Source organism: Bubalus kerabau, chromosome 11, assembly GCF_029407905.1.
Source record: "Bubalus kerabau isolate K-KA32 ecotype Philippines breed swamp buffalo chromosome 11, PCC_UOA_SB_1v2, whole genome shotgun sequence".
NCBI lineage: Eukaryota > Metazoa > Chordata > Mammalia > Artiodactyla > Bovidae > Bubalus > Bubalus kerabau.
The window spans coordinates 6,857,258-6,880,361 of NC_073634.1; the positions used below are offsets into that span (position 1 = coordinate 6,857,258).

Genomic DNA, 23,104 nt, shown 5'->3' on the forward strand with positions numbered 1-23,104 from the left:
TGGGAAAACTGGACAGCTACATGTAAAAGAATGAAATTAGAACACTTCCTAACACCAAACACAAAGATAAACTCAAAATGGATTAAAGACCCAAATGTAAGACCAGAATCTATACAACTCTTAGAGGAAAACATAGGCAGAACACTCGATGACATAAACCAAAACAAGATCCTCTGACCCACCTCCTAGAGTAATGGAAATAAAAACCAAAACAAGTGGGATCTAATTAAACTTAAAAGCTTTTTCACAGCAAAGGAAAATATAAACAGGTGAAAAGACAACCCTTAGAAAGGGAGAAAACAATAGCAAATCAAACAACTGATAAAGGATTAATTTCCAAAATATACAAGCAGCTCATACAACTCAATGCCAGAAAAACAAACAACCCAATCAAAAAGTGGGGGAAAGACCTAAACACACATTTCTCCAAAGACATACAGATGGCTAACAAACACATTAAAAGATGCTCAACATCACTCATTATTAGAGAAATGCAAGTTAAAACCACAATGAGGTATCACCTCATACTAGTCAGAACGGTCACCATCCAAAAGTCTATGAACAATAAATTCTGGAAAGGGTGTGGAGAAAAGGGAACCCTCATGCACTGCTGGTGGGAGTGTAAACTGATACAGCCACTATTGAAGATGGTATAGACAGTCCTTAAAAAACAAGGAATAGAACCAACGTATGACCCAGCAATCCCACTACTAGGCATATACTCTGAGGAAACCAAAACTGAAAAAGACACCAACGTGTGTGTGTCCCAGTGTTCCCTGCAGCACTATTTACAATGACTAGAACATGGAAGCAACCTAGATGTCCACAGACAGGTGACTGGGTAAAGAAGCTGCGGTACATATACACAACGGAATATTAGCCATAAAAACGAACACATCTGAGTCAGTTCTGAGGTGGATGAAACTAGGGCCTATTATACACAGTGAAGTTAAGTCAGAAACACAAGGCTATGGCTTTTCCTGTGGTCATGTATGGATGTGAGAGTTGGACTGTGAAGAAAGCTGAGCGCCGAAGAATTGATGCTTTTGAACTGTGGTGCTGGAGAAGACTCTTGAGAGTCCCTTGGACTGCAAGGAGATCCAACCAGTCCATTCTGAAGGAGATCAGCCCTGGGATTTCTTTGGAAGGAACGATGCTAAAGCTGAAACTCCAGTACTTTGGCCACCTCATGCGAAGAGTTGACTCACTGGAAAAGACTCTGATGCTGGGAGGGATTGGGGGCAGGAGGAGAAGGGGACGACAGAGGATGAGATGGCTGGATGGCATCACTGACTCGATGGACGTGAGTTTGAGTGAACTCCGGGAGTTGGTGATGGACAGGGAGGCCTGGCGTGCTGCGATTCATGGGGTCGCAAAGAGTCAGACACGACTGAGTGACTGAACTGAACTGAAGGCATATATATGGAATCTAGAAAGATGATACCGATTAACTTATTTACAGGGCAGCAATGGAAAAACAGACATAGAGAACAGACTTATGGACACAAGGCGTGGGGAGAGGAAGGAGAGGGTGAGATGTATGGAGAGAGTAACATGGAAACTTACATTACCATATGTACAATAGAATGCCAACGGTAATTTGCTATATGACTCAGGGAACTCAAATAGGGATTCTGTAACAGCCTAGAGGGGTGGGATGGGGAAGGAAATGGGAGGAAGGTTCAAGAGGGAGGGAACATATGTATACCTATGGCTGATTCATGTTGCTATTTGGCAGAAAACAACAAAATTTTGTAAAGCAATTATACTTCAATTAAAAAATAAATTAAAAACAAAAAAAACAAAACAGAACCGGACAACACACTGGTTCAAAATTGGTTAAGGAATACAACAAGGCTGTATACTGTCACTCTGCTTATTTAACTTCTATGCATAGAACATCATACAAAATGTCAGGCTGAATGAAGCACAAGATGGAATCAAGATTGCTAGAAGAAATATCAACAATTTCAGATATACAGATGATACCACTCTAATGGGAGAAAATGAAGAGGAACTAAAGAGCCTCTTGATGAGGGTGAAAGAGGAGAATGAAAAAGCTGGCTTAAAACTCAACATTCAAAAAACTAAGATCATGGCATCCAGCCCCATTCAGTTCAGTTCAGTTCAGTTGCGTCCGACTCTTTGCGATCCCATGAATCACAGCACACCAGGCCTCCCTGTCCTTCACCAACTCCCGGAGTTCACTGAGACTCACATCCATCGAGTCAGTGATGCCATCCAGCCATCTCATCCTGTTGTCCCCTTCTCCTCCTGCCCCCAATCCCTCCCAGCATCAGAGTCTTTTCCAATGAGTCAACTCTTCCCATGAGGTGGCCAAAGTACTGGAGTTTCAGCTTCAGCATCATTCCCTCCAAAGAAATCCCAGGGCTGATCTCCTTCAGAATGGACTGGTTGGATATCCTTGCAATCCAAGGGACTCTCAAGAGTCTTCTCCAGCACCACAGTTCAAAAGCATCAATTCTTTGGCGCTCAGCCTTCTTCACAGTCCAACTCTCACATCCATACATGACCACAGGAAAAACCATAGCCTTGACTAAATGGACCTTTGTTGGCAAAGTAATGTCTCTGCTTTTGAATATGCTATCTAGGTTGGTCATAACTTTCCTTCCAAGGAGTAAGCATCTTTTGATTTCATGGCTGCAGTCACCATCTGTAGTGATTTTGGAGCCCAGAAAAATAAAGTCTGACACTGTTTCCACATCTATTTGCCATGAAGTGGTGGGACCGGATGCCATGATCTTCGTTTTCTGAATGTTGAGCTTTAAGCCAACTTTTTCACTCTCCACTTTCACCAAGAGGCTTTTTAGTTCCTCTTCACTTTCTGCCATAAGGGTGGTGTCATCTGCATATCTGAGGTTATTGATATTTCTCCCGGCAATCTTGATTCCAGCTTGTGCTTCTTCCAGCCCAGCGTTTCTCATGATGTACTCTGCATATAAGTTAAATAAGCAGGGTGATAATATACAGCCTTGACGTACTCCTTTTCCTATTTGGAACCAGTCTGTTGTTCCATGTCCAGTTCTAACTGTTGCTTCCTGACCTGCATACAGATTTCTCAAGAGGCAGGTCAGGTGGTCTGGTATTCCCATCTCTTGAGGAATTTTCCACAGTTTATTGTGATCCACACAGTCAAAGGCTTTGGCATAGTCAATAAAGCAGAAATAGGTGTTTCTCTGGAACTCTCTTGCTTTTTCCATGATCCAGCGGATGTTGGCAATTTGATCTCTGGTTCCTCTGCCTTTCCTAAAACCAGCTTGAACATCTCGAAGTTCACGGTTCACATATTGCTGAAACCTGGCTTGGAGAATTTTGAGCATTACTTTACTAGTATGTGAGATGAGTGCAACTGTGCGGTAGTTTGAGCATTCTTTGGCATTGCCTTTCTTTGGGACTGGAATGAAAACGGACCTTTTCCAGTTCTGTGGCCACTACTGAGTTTTCCAAATTTGCTGGCATATTGAGTGCAGCACTTTCACAGCATCATCTTTCAGGATTTGGAATAGCTCAACTGGAATTCCATCACCTCCACTAGCTTTGTTCGTAGTGATGCTTTCTAAGGCCCACTTGACTTCACTTTGCAGGATGTCTGGCTCTAGGTCAGTGATCACACCATCGTGATTATCTGGGTTGTGAAGATCTTTTTTGTACAGTTCTTCTGTGTATTCTTGCCACCTCTTCTTAATATCTTCCGCTTCTGTTAGATCCATACCATTTCTGTCCTTTATTGAGCCCATCGTTGGATGAAATGTTCCCTTGGTATCTCTAATTTTCTTGAAGAGATCTCTAGTCTTTCCCATTCTGTTGTTTTTATTACTTTAAGGCAAATAGATTGGGGAAAAGTGGAAGCAGTGATAGACTTTATTTTCTTGGGCTCCAAAATCACTGTGGACAGTGACTGCAGCCATGAAGATGCTTGCTCCTTGGAAGAAAAGCTATGACGAACCTAGATAGCATATTAAAAAGCAGAGACATCACTTTGCCGACAAAGGTCCATATAGCCAAAGCTGTGGTTTTTCTAGTAATGTACAGATGTGCAAGTTGGACCATAGAAGGCTGAGCACGGAAGAATTGATCCTTTCAAACTGTGATGCTAGAGAAGACTCTTGAGAGCCCCTGGACTGCAAGATCAAACAGTCAATCCTAAAGGAAATCAACCCTGAATAGTCATTGGAAGGACTGGTGCTGAAGCTGAAGCTCTAATACTTTGACCACCTGATGTGAACAGCCAATTCACCGGAAAGGACTCTGATGCTGGGAAAGACTGAAGGCAATAGGAGAAGTGGGTGGCAGAGGATGAGATGGTTGGATGGCATCACCAACTCAATGGACATGAATCTAAGCAAAATCTGCAAGATAGGGGAAGAGAGTAGAGCCTGGCATGCTGCAATCCATGGGGTCAGAAAGGACTCAGTGATTGAACAACAACAAATGTGGGATATAAATTCTAATAAAACATGTTCATTATCTTAAAATATTTTGAACAAATATTCAGCCATAAATTGAACTTAACACAAAGGCACTTAAACATATGGGACACATGGAAGCACCAACAGAAAGTATATTTTACAATTTAGAGAGGCAAGACTAAAATCTCACTACTTTAAAATTTCTTTTTGAATGCCATACCCTTTAATTTTTCTAGTAACTAAACACCCATAAGGACTACTCTATTAAAAAAAAAAAAAAATTCAGAACTGCCCCAGATCAGTTTAGCAGGAGGTTAAAAGTAAATACAAGATATTCCTGCCAGGGTTTCCCTGGTGCCAATGTAGGAGACAAGGGTTCCATCCCTGGTCCGGGAAGACCCCACATGCTGAGAAGCAACTAAGCTGTGCACAACTACTGAAGTCCATGTCCCAGAGCCCACATGTCACAACTTCTGAAGCCCAACCAGTCTAAAGCTAGTGCATCTAGAGAGTAGTCCCTGCTCGCCACAACTAGAGAAAAGCCCACATAGCAACGAAGACTCAGCACAGCCAAAAATAAATAAATACAATTATTTTTAAAAAAGATATTCCTGTCTACAGGAGCCTCCAATAGCAGGTAGGAGGTGTACCCATGCTAGTGCTCCCTGCACTGTGAGCAAGCCACACAGCATGGTGGGGTGGTGACAGAGGGGAGCAGGGGGCGGTGCTGAGGGGAGAAGGGGCGGTGCTGAGGGGAGCAGGGGGCGGTGCTGAGGGGAGCAGGGGGCGGTGCTGAGGGGAGCAGGGGGCGGTGCTGAGGGGAGCAGGGGGCGGTGCTGAGGGGAGAGGGGCAGTGCTGAGGGCAGCAGGGGCGGTGCTGAGGGGAGCAGGGGCGGTGCTGAGGGGAGCAGGGGCGGTGCTGAGGGGAGAGGGGCGGTGCTGAGGGGGGCAGGGGCGGTGCTGAGGGGGGCAGGGGCGGTGCTGAGGGGGGCAGGGGGCGGTGCTGAGGGCGGCAGGGGGCGGTGCTGAGGGCGGCAGGGGGCGGTGCTGAGGGCGGCAGGGGGCGGTGCTGAGGGCAGCAGGGGCGGTGCTGAGGGGGGCAGGGGGCGGTGCTGAGGGCGGCAGGGGCGGTGCTGAGGGGGGCAGGGGGCGGTGCTGAGGGGAGCAGGGGGCGGTGCTGAGGGGAGCAGGGGGCGGTGCTGAGGGGGGCAGGGGCGGTGCTGAGGGGGCTCCATTTCCTGGGAGCATGATGTATGCAACACCACCTGGAAAAAGGAGACTGAACTTGGATATTCTGAATCACATGAGGTTTAATGACATTAAACTGTCAATTCATGAGGGGAAAAAATTCAAAACCTAACATCTTATTACTATTAAAAAAATAACAAGTAAATAAAACATGTACTGCTTATAAACATTAGCTTCATGAATTACTTGACAATATACAGGAAGATCACGGAATCTTCCTCATCAAAGAGAGCTCCAATGCAAAATGAATCAAGCACATATGTCTGAGAATAAAAATGATTCTGTTCGATGTTAACTTTAAAAGCCCAAACAGCTACAATTAGGTGCTCTAAAAACTGAACAGCTTTAGTGCCAGTTCTCAACACTTCAGAAAATGTTAATAAGGCTGGCTGGAGTACTACTTCAGTAGAAACACCTGGTGTTTAAATTCTGCCTGCGCCTCCATCATCAGGGATTTCCCCTCAAGCAGATTTTGACACAACCCCACCACTACAGTCACTCCCCAAAACCTTTATTTTGCAAGTGCCAGTCCCCCTCCTAGTTTTCTCTGTGAAAAAAGCTACAGGATACATCTATGGCATTCCCGATCCCAAGAATTTTGGCCACATTCCAGTCTTCATGGCTGCTTGGGCCCTAGATTTGAATGGTCATTTACTGGGTTGTCCAAAAAGTCCATTCAGGTTTTGTAATAGAATGGTATGGAAAAACCTGGACCAAGCTCTTGGCCAACTCAATAAATACCACAGTGAACCTCAAAAGTGAACCAGAACAGAGCAGTAGGCTTCTCTGCACTGTTCCTCCTTCAGACTCTGTAATGAGGCTGCAAACACGAAAAATGTGCAGAGAGAGAAAGGACTACAATTATACAAAAGACTGTAATCTATAAAGGGACGCTTCCTTAAAATGTATTTAAGATGCCATCTTTTTCACAAGCTTTCAACCCATACTGCCAACTGCCTAGTGGGAAGATCCATCTAGCTAAAACACCTAGAAGAGAAATGTTACTTCATCTTCCTCCAACCCCTTAACAATCACTCTTTTATGGCTGAGCTGGATTAACCAGCCATTTTGCAGCTGGGCAGCGTCATGGGACTAAGTTCTAGCCAACAGAATATGTAGGGCACTGGAAAGTCAAACTTCCGGGTTGGTCCTTAAGGGAAAGTGGCTTGCCCACTCTCCCACTCACTCCACCATGTCACCAGGTTTGACGACGGGGCAGCATGGCATTCTCAGACCATAAGTGTAAGAGTAACATCCTATCTCTCATCACAGCACCCAACAGATCAACAGTGTTTAGATCCATGAAAGGCAGGATCAAACTAGACCCCAATTACAGGCACAAGAGCAAAAAAGAGAACTCTCTATGGTATTTTAAGCCAATGTTATTCCTGTCTCTGTAACATTTACTTGAATCTATAAACTAATTAATACACTCCCACGCTTATTTGCCTTCTGAGGTCAAGATTGGTGACTCCCAAACACTGTGTCCAAAAGCCAAGCTGGGACACTTTTAATTTATAAGCAGTGGAATCTGTACTTTTAAGGGCTCCATCCCCAACGCCAGGTGATTCTGGTAAAAAGCCAGCAATCAGGAAGCTGTTAACAGAGACACAAGGGAGATAACTTGTAGTTGAGTTTCCTGGGCACAGTTTTCAACCTTTTTGATCTCCCAAGAATCATAAAATCCTAAGAAGTTTATCTGAAAGATGCCTTTTGAATCTGCTTTTTCCTTGTGTCTCTTCTCCAGCCCCACTGGAGTTTACATCCTTATCATCATTACCCGGCATTTCTCTGAGCCCCTACAGTTGCTTGACTCTCTCTCACTGCAGCCCCAAAACTAAATATTTTATGTTGAATTCTTCCCTAAAGTGAGGTCCAGAAGCTTTTCAGGTGGGGCTCACTGTCTGTCAAAAGACTGGGTTAACTTCCTTACTCAAGGAGCAGAGAAATCAAGAACCTTATCACGAATGTGGCTGCCACAGAGAGCAGGCATTTCCCTTGGTCTGAGTGCCCATGGGGAGGGCTGGAGCTGCAGTGACGCCAGGGGAAGGGAGGGCAACCTGCTGGGTGTGCATGACTCAGTGTTTCGCCTCACTATTGCCCCTTTCCAGTCCCGCTGAAGTGACCGTTCAGGATGAATTTAACACAAACTACAAATGCACTTCCATTTAAGAGACTGTTTCTAAATATAATAACATGTTCTCCTAGTTGACCACATTCAGCAACAAAAAGGCCGTGTACTCAATGGGGGCAAGGAACGTCTGTGCCTCACATCCCAGTCATTCTCTCTGCCTACAGCTTTCCAGCTTCCCAGAGATCATTTATCTGTGTCCTGCAATCAGACTTGGCACTCAACTGTTTGCTAAATCAACCCATCACTGCAAAAAAACCAATTCAGGGTTCTCCTTATCACCAGTGTCCTCTTTCACTTCCAAAGTTTCTTTCCTCAGTCCTACTCTGAGCCCAAGCCCCTCACTCTGACACACCAGGGCCATCGTCCATGGCAACCTTTCTTTCCTCCTCCAGCCCAGCTTTCGGGTGGCCCTCCCACATCTCCCTGATTTTTATGTACATGCTGTTCTTTCAGAGTCTTCCCACAACCACCAGAGCCTCCCCTCCTTTATCAACTGCTGCTGCTGCTGCTGCTGCTAAGTCACTTCAGTCGTGTCCGACTCTGTGCGACCCCATAGATGGCAGCCCACCGTCTCTGGGGAACCATAGACAGGTTCCCCCGTCCCTGGGGTTCTCCAGGCAAGAACACTGGAGTGGGTTGCCACTGCCTTCTCTGTCATCAACTACTACTCAACCTTTAAGACTCAGAGCAAAGGTCACCTCCTCTGGTGAGAAGTTTCCAAACTCTCAAGCAAAATAAAGCTGCTCTCCCTTGGGCACCCAAGGCACTTTGCTCCTCTACTCATTAAACAAGTATTTACCAAAGCTTACACAGTCCTTCCCTTGTAGCTCAGCCTGTAAGAATCTGCCTGCAACGTGGGAGACCTGGGTTTGATCCCTGGGTTGGGAATATCCCCTGGAGAAGGGAAAGGCTCCAGTAATCTGGCCTGGAGAATTCCATGGACTGTACAGTCCATGGGGTCGCAAAGAGTCAGACACGACTCAGCGACTTTCACTTCACACAGCCCCTGCCAACACCAGTGAACCAAATGTAAATCATGAATCAGCAGAAACACCAATATCGCCAATATCATTGATGTCCATATTTGGGTAGTTGTCTTGCCTTTGAAATAAGGGCAACTTTCTGAAATTACATCTCCAGATGCAAGAATAACCACAAGCAACTTGCTGCAGGGTTGGCAGCACTTGAGTGCAGCAGTGTGTACATGGGACCTTTGTACAAAGGAGGTCGCCATTATCTTCATTACCTCCACCATAGTTTGGCCTCAGGTCAAATGACATGAACACAGACCCGATTATCAACAGAAAACTGGATTAAAGACTTATTGAGCACGGTGCCGCCCATCAGAACAAGACCCAGTTTCCCCCTCAGTCAGTCTCTCCCATCAGGAAGCTCCCATAAGCCTCTTATCCTTCTCCATCAGACGGCAGACAGAATGAAAACCACAATCACAGAAAATGAACCAATATGATCACATGGACCACAGCTTTGTCTCACTCAATGAAACTATGAGCCATGCCATGTAGGGCCACCTAAGACGGACGGGTCATGGTGGAGAGTTCTGACAAAATGTGGTCCACTGGAGAAGAGACTGGCAAACGACTTCAGTATTCTTGCCTTGAGAACTCCATGAACAGTATGAAAAGGCAAAAAGATAGGACACTGAAAGATGAACTTCCAGGTCGGTAGGTGCCTAATATGCTACTGGAGATCAGTGGAGAACTAACTCCAGAAAGAATGAAGAGACAGAGCCAAAGCAAAAACACCCAGTTGTGGATGTGACTAGCGATAGAAGCAAGGTTCGATGCTGTAAAGAGCAATACTGTGCAGGAACCGGAATGTTAGGTCCATGAATCAAGGCAAACTGCAAGTGGTTAAACAGGAGATGGCAAGAGTGAACATCGACATTCTAGGAATCAGCAAACTAAAATGGACTGGAATGGGTGAATTTAACTCAGATGACCATTATGTCTACTACTGTGGGCAAGAATCCCTTGGAAGAAATGGAGTAGCCATCACAGTCAACAAGAGTCCGAAATGCAGTACTTGGGTGCAATCTCAAAAACGACAGAATGATCTCTGTTTCCAAGGCAAACCATTCAATATCACAGTAATCCAAGCCTATGCCCCAATGAGTAATGCTGAAGAAGCTGAAGTTGAGCAGTTCTATGAAGACATACAAGACTTTCTATAACTAACACCCAAAAAAGATGTCCTTTTCATTAAAGGGGATTGGAATGCAAAAGTAGGAAGTCAAGAAACACCTGGAGTAACAGGCAAATTTGGCCTTGGAGTATGGAATGAAGCAGGGCAAAGGCTAATAGAGTTTTGCCAAGAGAATGCACTGGTCATAGCAAACATCCTCTTCCAACAACACAAGAGAAGATTCTACACATGGACATCACCAGATGGTCAACACCAAAATCAGACTGATTATATTCTTTGAAGCCAAAGATGGAGAAGCTCTAACAAGACTTCTGACTCTAGCAAGTCAGCAAAAACAAGACTGGGAGCTGACTGTGGCTCAGATCATGAATTCCTTATTGCCCAATTCAGACTTAAATTGAAGAAAGTAGGGAAAACCACTAGACCATTCAGGTATGACCTAAATCAAATCCCTAACGATTATACAGTGGAAGCGACATATAGATTCAAAGGATTCAATCTGATAGGGTGCCTGAAGAACTATGGACGGAGGTTTGTGACATTGTACAGGATGCAGTGATCAAGACCATCCCCAAGAAAAAGAAATGCAAAAAGGCAAAATGGTTGTCGGAGGAGGCCTTAAAAATAGCTGTGAAGAGAAGAGAAGCAAAGGGCAAAGGAGAAAAGGAAAGACATATCCATTTGAATGCAGAGTTCCAAAGAATATCAAGGAGCGATAAGAAAGCTTTCCTCAGTGATCAATGCAAAGAAATAGAGGAAAACAATAGAATGGGAAAGACTAGAGATCTCTTCAAGAAAGTTAGGGATACCAAGGGAACATTTCATGCAAAGATGGACTCAATAAAGGACAGAAATGGTATGGATCTAACAGAAGCAGAAAATATTAAGAAGAGGTGGCAAAAATACACAGAAGAACTATACAAAAAAGATCTTCACGACCCAGATAATCACGATGGTGTGATCCCTCACCTAGAGCTGCTGCTGCTGCTGCTGCTGCTGCTAAGTCACTTCAGTCGTGTCCAACTCTTAGTGACACCATGGACTGCAGCCTACTAGGCTCCTCCATCCATGGGATTTTCCAGGCAAGAGTACTGGAGTGGGGTGCCATTGCCGTCACCTAGAGCTAGACATCCTAAAATGTGAAGTCAAGTGGGCCTTAGGAAGCATCACTACAAACAAAGTTAGTGGAGGGGATGGAATTCCAGTTGAGCTATTTCAAATCCTAAAAGATGATGCTATGAAAGTGCTGCACTCAATACACCAGCAAATTTGGAAAACTCAACAGTGGCCATAGGACTGGAAAAAGTCAGATTTCATTCCAATCCCAAAAAAAGGCAATGCCAAAGAATGCTGAAATTACTGCACAATTATACTCATCTCACACGCTAGCAAAGTAATGCTCAAAATTCTCCAAGCCAGGCTTCAATACTACGTGAACCGTGAACTTTCTTATGTTCAAGCTGGATTTAGAAAATGCAGAGATCAAGCTGCCAACATCTGTTTGATCATGGAAAAATGAGAGTTCCAGACAAACATCTACTTCTGCTTTATTGACTATGCCAAAGCCTTTGACTGTGTGGATCACAATAAGCTGGAAAATTCTAAAGAGATGGGAACACCAGACCATCTGACCTGCCTCCTGAGAAACCTGTATGCAGGTCAAGAACAAGTTAGAACTGGCCTTGGAACAACAGACTGGTTCCAAATCAAAAAAGGAGTACATCAAGGCTGTTTATTGTCATCCTGCTTATTTAACTTATATGCACAGTACATCATGAGAAATGCTGGACTGGATGAAGCACAAGCTGGAATCAGGATTTCGGGGAAAAACAGCAAATAACCTTAGATATGCAGATGACACCACACTTATGGAAGAAAGCAAAGAACCAAAGAGTGTCTTGAAGAAAGTGAAAGAGGAGACTGAAAAAGTTGGCTTAAAGCTCAACATTCAGAAAACGAAGATCATGGCATCTGGTCCCATCACTTCATGGCAAATAGATGGGGAAACAATGGAAACAGTGACAGATTTTAGTTTGGGGGCTCCAAAATCACTGCAGATGGTGACTGCAGCCATGAAATTAAAAGATGCTTGCTCTTTAGGAGAAAAGTTATGACCAACCTAGACAGGATATTAAAAAGCACAAACATTACTTTGGTAATGGTAACTAAAGGTCCATCTAGTAATAGTTTTGGTTTTTTCAGTAGTCATGCATGGATGTGAGAGCTGGACTATAAAGAAAGCTGAGCACCAAAGAATTGATGCTTTTGAACTGTGGTGTTGGAGAAGACTCTTGAGAGCCCTTTGGACAGCAACGAGATCCAACCAGTCTATCCTGAAGGAAATCAGTCCTGAATATTCATTGGAGGGACTGATACTGAAGCTGATAATCCAATACTTCGGCCACCTGATGCGAAGAACTGGCTCACTGGACAAGACCCTGATGCTGGGAATGACTGAAGGCAGGAGAAGGGGACGACAGTGGTTGAGATGGTTGGATGGCATCACTGACTCAATGGACATGAGTTTGAGTAAACTCCGGGAGCTGGTGATAGACAGGGAAGCCTGGAGTGCTTCACTCCGTGGGGTTGCAAAGAGTCGGACACGACTGAGCGACTGAACTGAACTGAACGGCAGAATCCAGGTTTGCCAGTCGACTTTGACCCTCACTGGGCTTCCCAGGTGGCGCTAGTGGTAAAGAACTCACTTGCCAAAGCAGGAGACACAAAAGACACGGGTTCGATCCCAGGTCGGGAAGATCCCCTGGAGGCGGGCACGACAACCCACTCCAGTATTCTTGCCTGGACCATCCCATGGACAGAGGAGCCTAGAGGGGTAGGGTCTACGGGGTCGCAAAAAGTAGGAAACGACTTAAGGCACGCATGATATCCGATTGGCTCCAGAGAAGACCTGTGGCTGTACTGAAGGAAAGATAGCAAATTCCTGTCTCCCATCACAGCACCTAAAACCACAAGTTCAACGGTAGGGGGCGCAAGATACAAAGTGGTGAAAATTAAAAAGCTGCCTCTTCCACAGCTTATCCTGGAATACACAGAACTCAGCAACAAGTTCAGACCAGCACAAAGTAAATACAGCATCTATTCAGCCACAACTGAACTGAGCAAGGAGGTTTCACGAAGCAACACAGTATGCCAGGTTCATGTAATTATCTGCTAATTTACTGGTTCTCATTTTCCAGGGCTCCAGAAACCTGATACTCTCCCATATGCCACCAGAACCCAGCACAGCAGCAGCATTTCGTGTTTCAGGACTCGAGATGGTTTAAACTTTACAAAAACCCAAAGGGGCAGCACCATTTTCTCCAATTTCACCATTGGGAAGTCAGGTTCCAACAGTGGACTCGCCCAAGTTCATTAAGGTGGTGGACACCTAGGACCGCGAACTCGGAGGCACGACTCAGCCACCACTGGGGCCCGCCAGGGACCCTCCACCAGCCTCGCCTCCCCGCTTCGGGACTCGGTCATCCGAGCGCCAGGCCGCGCTACCTTGAGCACGCAGTCAGACTGCAACAGACACAAGCCCAGATCCTCCTTCACGCCCGCGCACGCGCCGCCCTCAGGCTTGTCCTCGTAATACCGGGGCATGACTGCGCCTCCAGCTGGCCGCGGCCTCCACCCTCTCCTTCCGAGATGGCCCAGACTCCTCAGGACGCCAGTGACGCCGCGGCGGGCGGAACCGGAAAAAGAGCGGTAGCAACCACTTCCGGTGGGCGCGCGGCGAGAGACGTAACGCGGGAGGTAGCGCGCGCGGCGTTTGTGGGTCACGTGACGCGACGCGCCCCCTACGTGGTTGACGTAGCGGGGAGGCGAGTTGGCCCAGCGGCTGCTGGGTCGGCTGCTCGGCGGTGGTGGCGGTTGTATGTGAAGCCGGTGGACGCCGCCGCCGGGCTCCAGGTGAGGCCTGCTGACGGCCCGGTCTGCGCGCGACTCGGGCTCGCTGGTCAGCCTTTTCCTCCGGCAACTTGCGGCCCCACATCACCCGGCCCTGGAGTGACCGCGCCCGGGTCCGGCTGCTCGGCCTGCGGTGGGGCTGCCAGATACCATCGCAGAGGCTGGTTACAGCCGAATTTCAGATAACAGCGAATGATGTCTGCATAGCTGTGGGTCTCATGCAGTGTTTCGGACCTGCTTATATTACAAATTACTGTTGTATCTGCGATGCAGTTGTAACTGGACGTCATGTGTTTTTATGCTCAATCTGGCCGCCTTACCGGAGGCCCCGAGCCGGCGGGGAGCAGCGTCCTGGAGGCCTGGGGATTGGAGCCCGACACTGGGCTGCCGGGGCGGGACATGGAGGCCGGACGATGACCGGCGCCTCCCTGGCTTCAGATTGGTTGGACTGGACCCCCACGCTGTCGTTCCCATGATGAACTATTCAGGAAGTAAAACATTATGCGTTTGAGTTTTGCCTTGTTTTTACATCCCATGCTAATGAACGAGTTGTTTGTTGGTGAGGCGCTGATGGACTTGTGTGATAAGCCATTTACTTTACCTCGTCGGGAACATCGTTTCTGTTTGGCTTCAGCAAAGGCTTTTCCTTAAAGTCTTGATTGTTAGCACAGATGACAGGTGGACTTTTGATTCAGACTGCCTGAGTTCAAATTTTGGCTCCATCGCTATCTCTGCTTCTGGAGAAGGGGTGGGAGGAGGTGGGGAGAGGTGGAGCATGTCTGAGGATTGACAGAAATGAAGTACAGAGAATGGGTGGACCTTGTAAAAGCGTTATTATGAAGGTTCAGAAGGCCACGGGGCAGCCCTTTCCTGAAGTGCAATGGGCAGTTCTCCAGCTCCCAAATCAGCCTCAGAACCAAATTTACTCTCTTTTGAGTCCTGCCTCTTCTCAGGGATCGGGGCCAAAATGTAAGGTGACTGCTCTCCTAAATAATTCACAAGAGGGGTGCTAGAGGCTGGCAGTTTCTTCTGATGATTTGTATTAATAATATAATTTTTCCTCCCTCTTATCTAGGAAGATGTTACCAAGTACTTCGGTGAATTCCCCAGTGCAGGGGAACGGAGTGTTGAGTTCCAGGGATGCAGCCAGACACACAGCGGGAGCAAAACGCTACAAATACCTGAGGAGGCTTTTCCGTTTCCGGCAGATGGACTTTGAGTTTGCTGCCTGGCAGATGCTCTACCTGTTCACTTCCCCACAGAGAGTTTATAGAAACTTTCACTATAGGAAGCAGACGAAAGATCAGTGGGCCAGGGATGACCCGGCTTTCTTGGTCCTGTTAAGTATCTGGCTCTGTGGTAAGTGTTTATCTGCAGGAGAGTTGAGAAATCAATTGAGTGTTTCAGGTTGGACTTGTCAATTGGAGAATCCTGTTGTCAGCGTGTTATGGATCATAATTTGGGGTTCTCTGAAGCCGTTGTCTTCCTTTCTGAAGTCTCCAAAATCTCCTCACAGGAAAGAGAGTGGTATTCTTCCTGACTTTAAAGGTCCCAAGCAGATGCCAAAGGAAACTGGTTCCTCGGAACTTTGAAAAGCACAGGACAGAGTCACTCCATGTCTTTCAACTGCCGTGATAAATACGTAGGGCTTCCCTGGTGCTTCAGATGGTGAAGAATCTGCCTGCAGTGCTGGAGACCTGAGTTCGATCCCTGGGTCAGGAAGATCCCCTGCAGAAGGAAATGGCTACCCATTTCCTATGACTACAGTCCATAGGGTCGCAAAAGAATCAGATACAACCAAGCAATTAACACTTTCACATTTTTCATAAATTCACTGATACCCAGATGCAAACTTACTGTGAAAAAGGACTACTGAGATTGGAAATTACATTTCACCCTCAGGCTGATCCAGGGCTTCCCTGGTGACTCAGTTGGTAAATAACCTGCCTGCAGTGCAGGAGACCCATGTTCGATCCCTGGGTCAGGAAGATCCCCTGGAGAAGGGAATGGCAACCTACTCCAGTATTCTTGCCTGGAGAATGCCATGGACAGAAGAGCCTGGTGGGCTGCCGTCCATGGGGTCGCAAAGAGTCAGACATGACTGAGGGACTAACACTTTCACTTCTCACTTGCATCGGGTCCATCCAGAGTGAGGGTTCGGAAAGTACTAATATGATCTTGAGAAACTGCTTTAAGTTCTCCAATAGTGCAGTGAAAGGGTCTGAACCACTTTTAGTGTCTCAATCATGTCTGACTTTTTGTGACCCCTTGGACTGTAGCCTTCCAGTCTCCTCTGTCCGTGAAATTCACCAGGCAAGAATACGGGAGTTGGTAGCCATTTCCTTCTCCAGAGGATCTTCCTGAGCCAGGAGTCAAACCTGGGTCTCCTGCATTGCAGGCAGATTCTTTACAATCTAAGCCACCAGGGAAGCCCACCTTTAACTGGGTTTAAACATGTGAGTGCTTTCTCAGTAGTGGTCATATTCTGAATGCTGGGGCTACCCTGGTGAATCACAGATACACAGGGGCCTCCTCAGTAAACGTCAGGTATCTCAGTGGTAGTTGTGTGTTCCAGGGCGATCTGCATTTCTTAATCAATTACATCTATTACTAAGATAGCTTATTTTACATACCTGCATCCCATTCTGGAGTGGGCATCTGAAAGGCAGAAACGGACCTGTAAGCTTAGAATCTAGCAAAGTGCCTGAATGCATCTTGTAAATCTTTCTTGCAGTGTCCACAATAGGATTTGGCTTTGTGCTGGACATGGGGTTTTTTGAGACGATAAAGCTGCTCCTTTGGGTGGTATTCATAGACTGCGTAGGCGTCGGTCTTCTCATATCAACCTTAATGTGGTAAGTACGGAAGCTTTGGTTTTTCAGATGCTACTGTAGAGCCTCCCTCTGTTTGCTTCAGAGAGTAGCTGATGGAAATGGAAACTATATGAACTGAAAGCACTGATTTTGTCCGCCAGGATTACCATAACTCATTCTCCTGTGTTGGCACCTAGAGCAGAAAATACTCTTCAGGGGATGGTCTGCTTTGTCAAACTGCACCAAATAAGTGAATTGAAGTCATGATTATGTCGTATTAACAAAATCCCTGATTTTGCAAAAATGTTTCACAGCCAATTCTGCTGAAGTTGACTGTTCTCAATCTGACTCTCTCTGGGTTTGCTGTACCAGTAATAGTGTGCTGAGTATCAATTTGGCATTTGATGTTTTGATGGGTGCTCTTGTGTGGTTGGCGGGAGGGGTGGACAGGCGGGTGAGCTCAGCAAGGGGCTGGTGGTTGCTGTTGTGTATCAGAGAAAACACTGGAACCTGAGTTGCAGAGAGACCTGGGTTCAAGTGCCAGCTCGGCCATTTACCCTGTCCTTCTTGGAAGATGGAAGTTAATTATCTATTTGTGAGGTATTTGAAAAGCTTGTACTATGAAAAGCACCTGGCATACAGTCTGTGCTCAATAAATGGTAGCTGTTAACATTTTGAGCAAGCTGACCTCTGATGATACAAGCCTGTTACTTTGCTTTGTTAACTCCTGACCAGTCCAGTAGGTTTTATATGTGCTGGGTAGTCAAAAAATGCAACGCACCAGTAATCTAAAATTCTAAGTGAAAGTTGCTCAGTCATGTCTGCTTCTTTGTGACCCCATAGATCCCATAGTCTGTGGAATTCTCCAGGCCAGAATACAGGGGTGGGTAGCCTTTTCCTTCTCCAGGGGATCTTCCCAACCCAGGGATCGAACCCAGGTCTCCTGCATTGCAGGTGGATTCTTTACCACCTGAGCCACAAGGGAAGCCCCTTAAATTCTAAAATCTGGCCTAAAAAGGATACTGCTAACTAAGATGACAAATAGATGTGGAAACAGTGGCTGACTTTATTTTGGGGGCTCCAAAATCACTGCAGATGGTGATTGTAGCCATGAAATTAAAAGACGCTTATTCCTTGGAAGGAAAGTTATGACCAACCTAGACAGCATATTAAAAAGCAGAGACATTACTTTGCCAAGAAAGGTCCATCTAGTCAAGGCTATGGTTTTTCCAGTAGTAATGAATGGATGTGCGAGTTGGACTATAAAGAGCACCGAAGAAGATGCCTTTGAACTGTGGTGTTGGGAGAAGACTCTTGAGAGTCCCTTGGACAACAAGGAAATCCAACCAGTCCATCCTAAAGGAGATCAGTCCTGGGTGTTCATTGGAAGGACTGATGTTGAAGCTGAAACTCCAATACTTTGGCCACCTGATGCAAAGAACTGGCTCATTGGAAAAGACCCTGATACTGGGAGGGATTGGGGGCAGGAGGAGGAGGGGATGACAGAGGATGAGATGGTTGGATGGCATCACCAACTCAATGGACGTGAGTTTGGGTAGGCTCCGGGAGTTTGTGATGGACAGGGAGGCCTGGACACAACTGAGCAACTGAACTGAACTGAACTAATGAAAAATCTTCTGACTGTGGAGGAGGAGGAGCTGGAGAGAGTGGTGAGGCTGGGTGCAATTGTGTGGTCTGTGTTTGAGCAGAGGAAGCCCAGACTAGTGAGGTGATTCCAGAAGTGGAGGATGGCAGGGAAGAGGGGGAGCCCAGGGCCTCTAGGGGGGCCTGCAGGCTGTGGGCTTCTGAGTGCCCATGTGGGCTTCGGGTGCCGGTGCATTCCATATGGGACATGCTGAGTTCAGGAGACTTGTTGATAATGAAATAAAGGTTCATTAGACACTGGCAGCGGAGAAGGCAATGGCACCGCACTCCAGTACTCTTGCCTGGAAAATCCCATGGATGGAGGAGCCTGGTGGGCTGCAGTCCATGGGGTCGCTAAGAGTCGGACATGACTGAGCAACTTCACTTTCACTTTCATGCATTGGAGAAGGAAATGGCAACCCCCTCCAGTGTTCTTGCCTGGAGAATCCCAGTGATAGGGGAGCCTAATGGGCTGCCGTCTATGGGGTCGCACAGAGTCGGACACGACTGAAGCGACTTAGCAGCAGCAGCAGACACTGGGGGAGGGAACTTGGAGGCTGCAGCAGTCTGGCCAAAATGAGGATGTGACTGGCATTCTTAATCTGAAGGTGGGAGGGGAGGACTCATCTGTCCTGAGCTCTCCCGGGAGGAGTGTCAGTGTTCTAGAGGTGAGACCTGGATGAAGGCCAGAAGCCTGGGAAGCACCTGTTTAAGGGCTGAGCAGAGGGGTGGGGGCGGCAGCAGGACCATTGAATGGGAGCCCTTGGATGGTGAGCTAAACACTTCTTACTCCATTCATTTTATAGCACAGCCTTGGCTCATGTGGAAGGTGTTTTGGTAAGTTCCAGTTTGTTCTAGCAAAGCACTCGGATCTTGACATTTTCAGACAATTGAGTATAGGACTATTTTATTAGTACTATAACACCTCTCGTTTTTTTTTCTATTTTTATTTCCACTGTAGGGATAGCATTTTTCTTAACAGTATCCTTGAAATCACATGTAGAAGCAACCATCGAATTTCCATAACTGTTTACAGTCCTTTTTGTTCTTTTCCTTTGAAGACCTTTCTGTTACCTGGATGTCTGCCTTTTCATTTATTCATCATTTAAAGGAACCATGAGACCATGTTGTGGAACAGAGGCACGAGCTTGAGTGACCGTTCCTGTGGCTGGAGATGTCGCTGGCCACTCTTTCCTTACTGGTTCCTCCAGATTCCCTGAACTTTCCGCAGCGGGGCGGGGGTTGGTGGGGTGTATGTGACCCCAGTCTTAGGCCGCAGACCTGTTCCCTAGTTGTGTTCACTCTGGGTGATCTCATTCAAGTTCATGGCTTTTAATAGCATCTGCACACATGAATCTGTATATCCCCTGTGTGGACTGCTCCTCTAAGCTTCTAGACCTTCTTTCTGTATTTCTTCTTCACCATAAGAGGGCCCCCTTCCTGCACCCAAATCACTCTTGGTGCAGCCACTCCTGCCTCAGTGGCACCTCCATCTTTCACTGGTTTTAAGGCAGGAGTCTCTCAGTTGTCCTTGACTAACCTTTTCCTCTGGCACCCACTGTCTAGTACTCCACTCTCGTCGTTTGGGCCTCCCAGCTGTAGTCGCCCCCGGGCCAGTGCCCCCGCTGCCGCCACCCTCTCCTCTCCTCCTCACAGTGACCTCCCTCCTGCCTCTTTGCTTCCATTGTCCCCAGGGTCTGTTCTCAGACTGCAGCCAGAGGAACCCCGTCAAAACTGTAAGCCAAAGGTCCTTTTGGGAACTCCTCAGTGAGTTCTTATTCCACCAAGAGGAAGAGCCAAACGTCTGACATTGGCCACAGGGTCTATGAGATGCTCCTTTTTCTTGTCCCATTTCATTCCCTGCTGTCTTCTCACCAGCTGCAGGCACTCTGAGCCCCTCCCCCACTCTGTGCTCAAGACTCCTCTCTGCTTGGCAGGCTCTGCCCCAGGGGTTCCCATCACTGCCCCTGGTTCTTTGCCCAGATGTCGCTCTCTCATGACTCTTGTCATAGTTAACATTTCACCTTGGTAGCCTCTGCCCTTCTGTCCTGCTTAGTCTTTCTCCATAGGGCCATCTGACTGTATTGTCAGTCCACTCCCACTAGATTGAAGGCAGAAATTTGTTTACCACCATATCTCCAGTGTCTGGAATAATGCTTGAGCTATAGAAGATAGTAAATACGCATGGGGTTAATTTTATTGTATCATGAAAGAAATGTTACCCTTTTTTTCAGGTTTATCTCCAATAAGTATTTAGTGAAACGGCAGAGCAGAGACTATGATGTGGAGTGGGGCTATGCCTTCGACGTGCATCTGAATGCTTTTTATCCTCTCCTGGTCATTCTGCATTTTATACAGCTTTTTTTCATCAACCGTAAGTAGCAGTTTCTTCTAAACTTGCCATCAGAAAGTCTTCATTGTACCCACTGAAAAAAGATTCATTGTCCGTGTCTCTTCGGCAGATGTCATCCTAACAGACACATTTATTGGATATTTAGTCGGAAATACCTTATGGTTGGTTGCTGTTGGCTACTATATCTATGTAACTTTCTTAGGATACAGTGGTAAGTAATTGATTTTTTTGGTTGACAACACTACGGGGAGGGGAGAAGTTGTAACAGTAATACAGTGAGCTTTATGGAGCTGGCACTGACCATGGTGTTTTACATAAATTCTCCCAGTTAGTCTTTAGTTACATGATACAGGTTTACTATTCCCCATTTTTCAAATGAGGAGTCAAGCCCAGAGAGATTAAGTAATTTATCCATGGTCCCGTAGCTCCAAAGTGGCATAGATGGTGCATAACAAACTTTATAATTTCAAGGAACCATGTTAAACCATACTGATGCTCTCCAGGTTTCTTGCAGGAACCCATGACGAGTTTTTTTTCTCCCAGGCTTTTGGGTTCTGGGTTACCAGCAGTCAGTCAGATGAGGAAAGGGTTGGGTCCAGTGTCTGGGCATGTTTAAAACCTTTGCCGTATTTTCTGTTTTATGATTGGGGGATGATTCTGAAATATTTTTCATTTTGTAAACATCTGTGTTGGTCCCAGGCCACCTGCTGGACTGGAGAAGCCTAGGGGTGAGAGGTACTGTGGATGATCACAGATGATCAAGCCTAGCTTCTGCTGAACTCAGGATATGTTTATAAATTCATTATTCAATCCTGCTCTCAGTTCATCTTTCATAGTATGAATGAGAACCATATTTATTTTTCTTCATGTATGTTAAAAAATGACTGCTATTAGGAGTTAAATTTAGAGATCTTATGACTTGTTAGTGTTATGTATTGTAGCCCTTTCCTTTATTGTCCCTCTAGATGTTTAGGATCTTACTGTAAACCTAAGTCACTTGGACTCACATGTGACTGATTCCACTGGTCAGAGAGTCCCCTTGACTTTGTCAGGAACCACTTGCCCCCCCCACCTCCAAATTGTAACACCTCATTTTGGGCATTGGGGAGGTCCTGTCTCTCGTTTGGGGGAGATGGAAGTGGATTTTGGATCACTGTCCTGGTAACTCCTACAATTTAGAAGATTCTTTGGGCACAGCTCAGTTTCAGTTTGGGGACTACTTGTATGAGAAATACTTAGATTTGAATGCATGGGGTATGGACCCACTAACAGGAAGTGACAAGTGAGAAAGAAAGAAACACAGATATCTGGGGGTGGGTTCTATATTTGAGAGCTTCATTTCTTTCCTAAAGTCTGGGATCCTAGTTGAGAGCTCACCTTCTCGAAGTGGAGGTGTAACACTCCCTCGGTCGGGAAATCTCAAAACAGCTGAAAGTTGGTTTTTTCCTATAACATCATCCATCTCTGCTGGTACATTAAGATGGGAAGCTTCTGAAGCATCACAGGTTTAAATTCACCACTTCCTCCATTAATAACTGGCGATGTTGACTCTCACCCTTAACCTGAATCCTGGTCCTTTTCCAGCACTGCCATTTTTGAAAAACACGGTGATCCTTCTCTACCCGTTTGCACCTCTCATCCTGCTCTACGGGCTGTCACTAGCACTGGGCTGGAACTTCACCCACACGCTCTGCTCCTTCTACAAGTACAGAGTGAAGTGAGCCAGGGCGCCCCTTACATCTGAGCAGCAGTATTGGTGAGGTGGTGATTTCTTGTGAAACCTGTAAATAAACTATCATTGTAGATATCTTAAAGGTATAAAGTTTGCAGATTTGAAGAACTATAAATGTTAATACTTAGTACATTCCTTAAAACTGATTAAATGTACATTTCTACAATAAATATTTTTTAAACTAAAGTGTTATCTTTTATTCATAAATATTTGCACACAGAATGATATGCAAAGTACTAAGGCTATGAAGAAAATAAAAAGGTAAAACTTTTTAACAAATTATTTTTGAACACGTATCCACATAATAGTCATATGTGTCCCATCCCCTCCCCAACTGTTACTGACAAGGTACAGAGTCACCCCCATTTCTTACAGGCCACATTTTAAACTTTTATATAAGCCACAAGGGCCCTAATTTAAGCTTTAAAAGTCTCTTTAGGAATCACTGAACTACAGGCTGTAAATGTCACTAATAGCCATTATTTATGCAAAAAAAAAAAAAATACCCAACCAACAAAATGTAGTAGATGAAGAGTCCCCCAGAAGCTATTCTTACTCTGGGAACTGTATAACACACGTAAGGTATGAGTGAACCTCTGTATAATGCTGATAATCATGGTCTTAACAACTAAGGCTTTTTTTTTTTTTTTTAAAGACTTTCCAAAACACACAAAT

At 46.0% G+C, this 23,104-nt stretch overlaps 2 protein-coding genes across 2 annotated transcripts in view; one reads left to right on the top strand and one right to left on the bottom strand.

Moving 5' to 3' along the window:
• LOC129622775 (cytochrome c oxidase assembly factor 5) overlaps positions 1-13,710 on the bottom strand; it is a 35,334-nt gene extending 21,624 nt beyond the window's left edge. Inside the window, exon 1 of the mRNA XM_055539423.1 lies at positions 13,483-13,710. Coding sequence (XP_055395398.1) covers positions 13,483-13,581 — 99 coding nt within the window. The 5' untranslated portion in view covers positions 13,582-13,710. The remainder of the gene's footprint in view (positions 1-13,482) is intronic.
• A 40-nt stretch (positions 13,711-13,750) lies between these two features.
• UNC50 (unc-50 inner nuclear membrane RNA binding protein) lies at positions 13,751-22,615 on the top strand. Its single transcript, XM_055539421.1, has 6 exons — positions 13,751-13,890; positions 14,963-15,246; positions 16,622-16,742; positions 20,579-20,718; positions 20,807-20,908; positions 22,282-22,615. The coding sequence occupies exons 2-6, from the start codon at positions 14,967-14,969 to the stop codon at positions 22,416-22,418; spliced, it is 780 nt and encodes a 259-aa protein (XP_055395396.1). The 5' UTR covers positions 13,751-13,890; positions 14,963-14,966; the 3' UTR covers positions 22,419-22,615.
• Positions 22,616-23,104: the final 489 nt, after the last annotated feature.

What these genes read in the sequence shown, in the direction of transcription:
- UNC50 (XM_055539421.1), top strand. Translation starts at nt 14,967, where the DNA reads ATGTTACCAAGTACTTCGGTGAATTCCCCAGTGCAGGGGAACGGAGTG. An exon ending in GTTAAGTATCTGGCTCTGTG is followed by an intron (nt 15,247 to 16,621) that starts GTAAGTGTTTAT and finishes TCTTTCTTGCAG; the next exon opens with TGTCCACAATAGGATTTGGC. An exon ending in CTCATATCAACCTTAATGTG is followed by an intron (nt 16,743 to 20,578) that starts GTAAGTACGGAA and finishes CCTTTTTTTCAG; the next exon opens with GTTTATCTCCAATAAGTATT.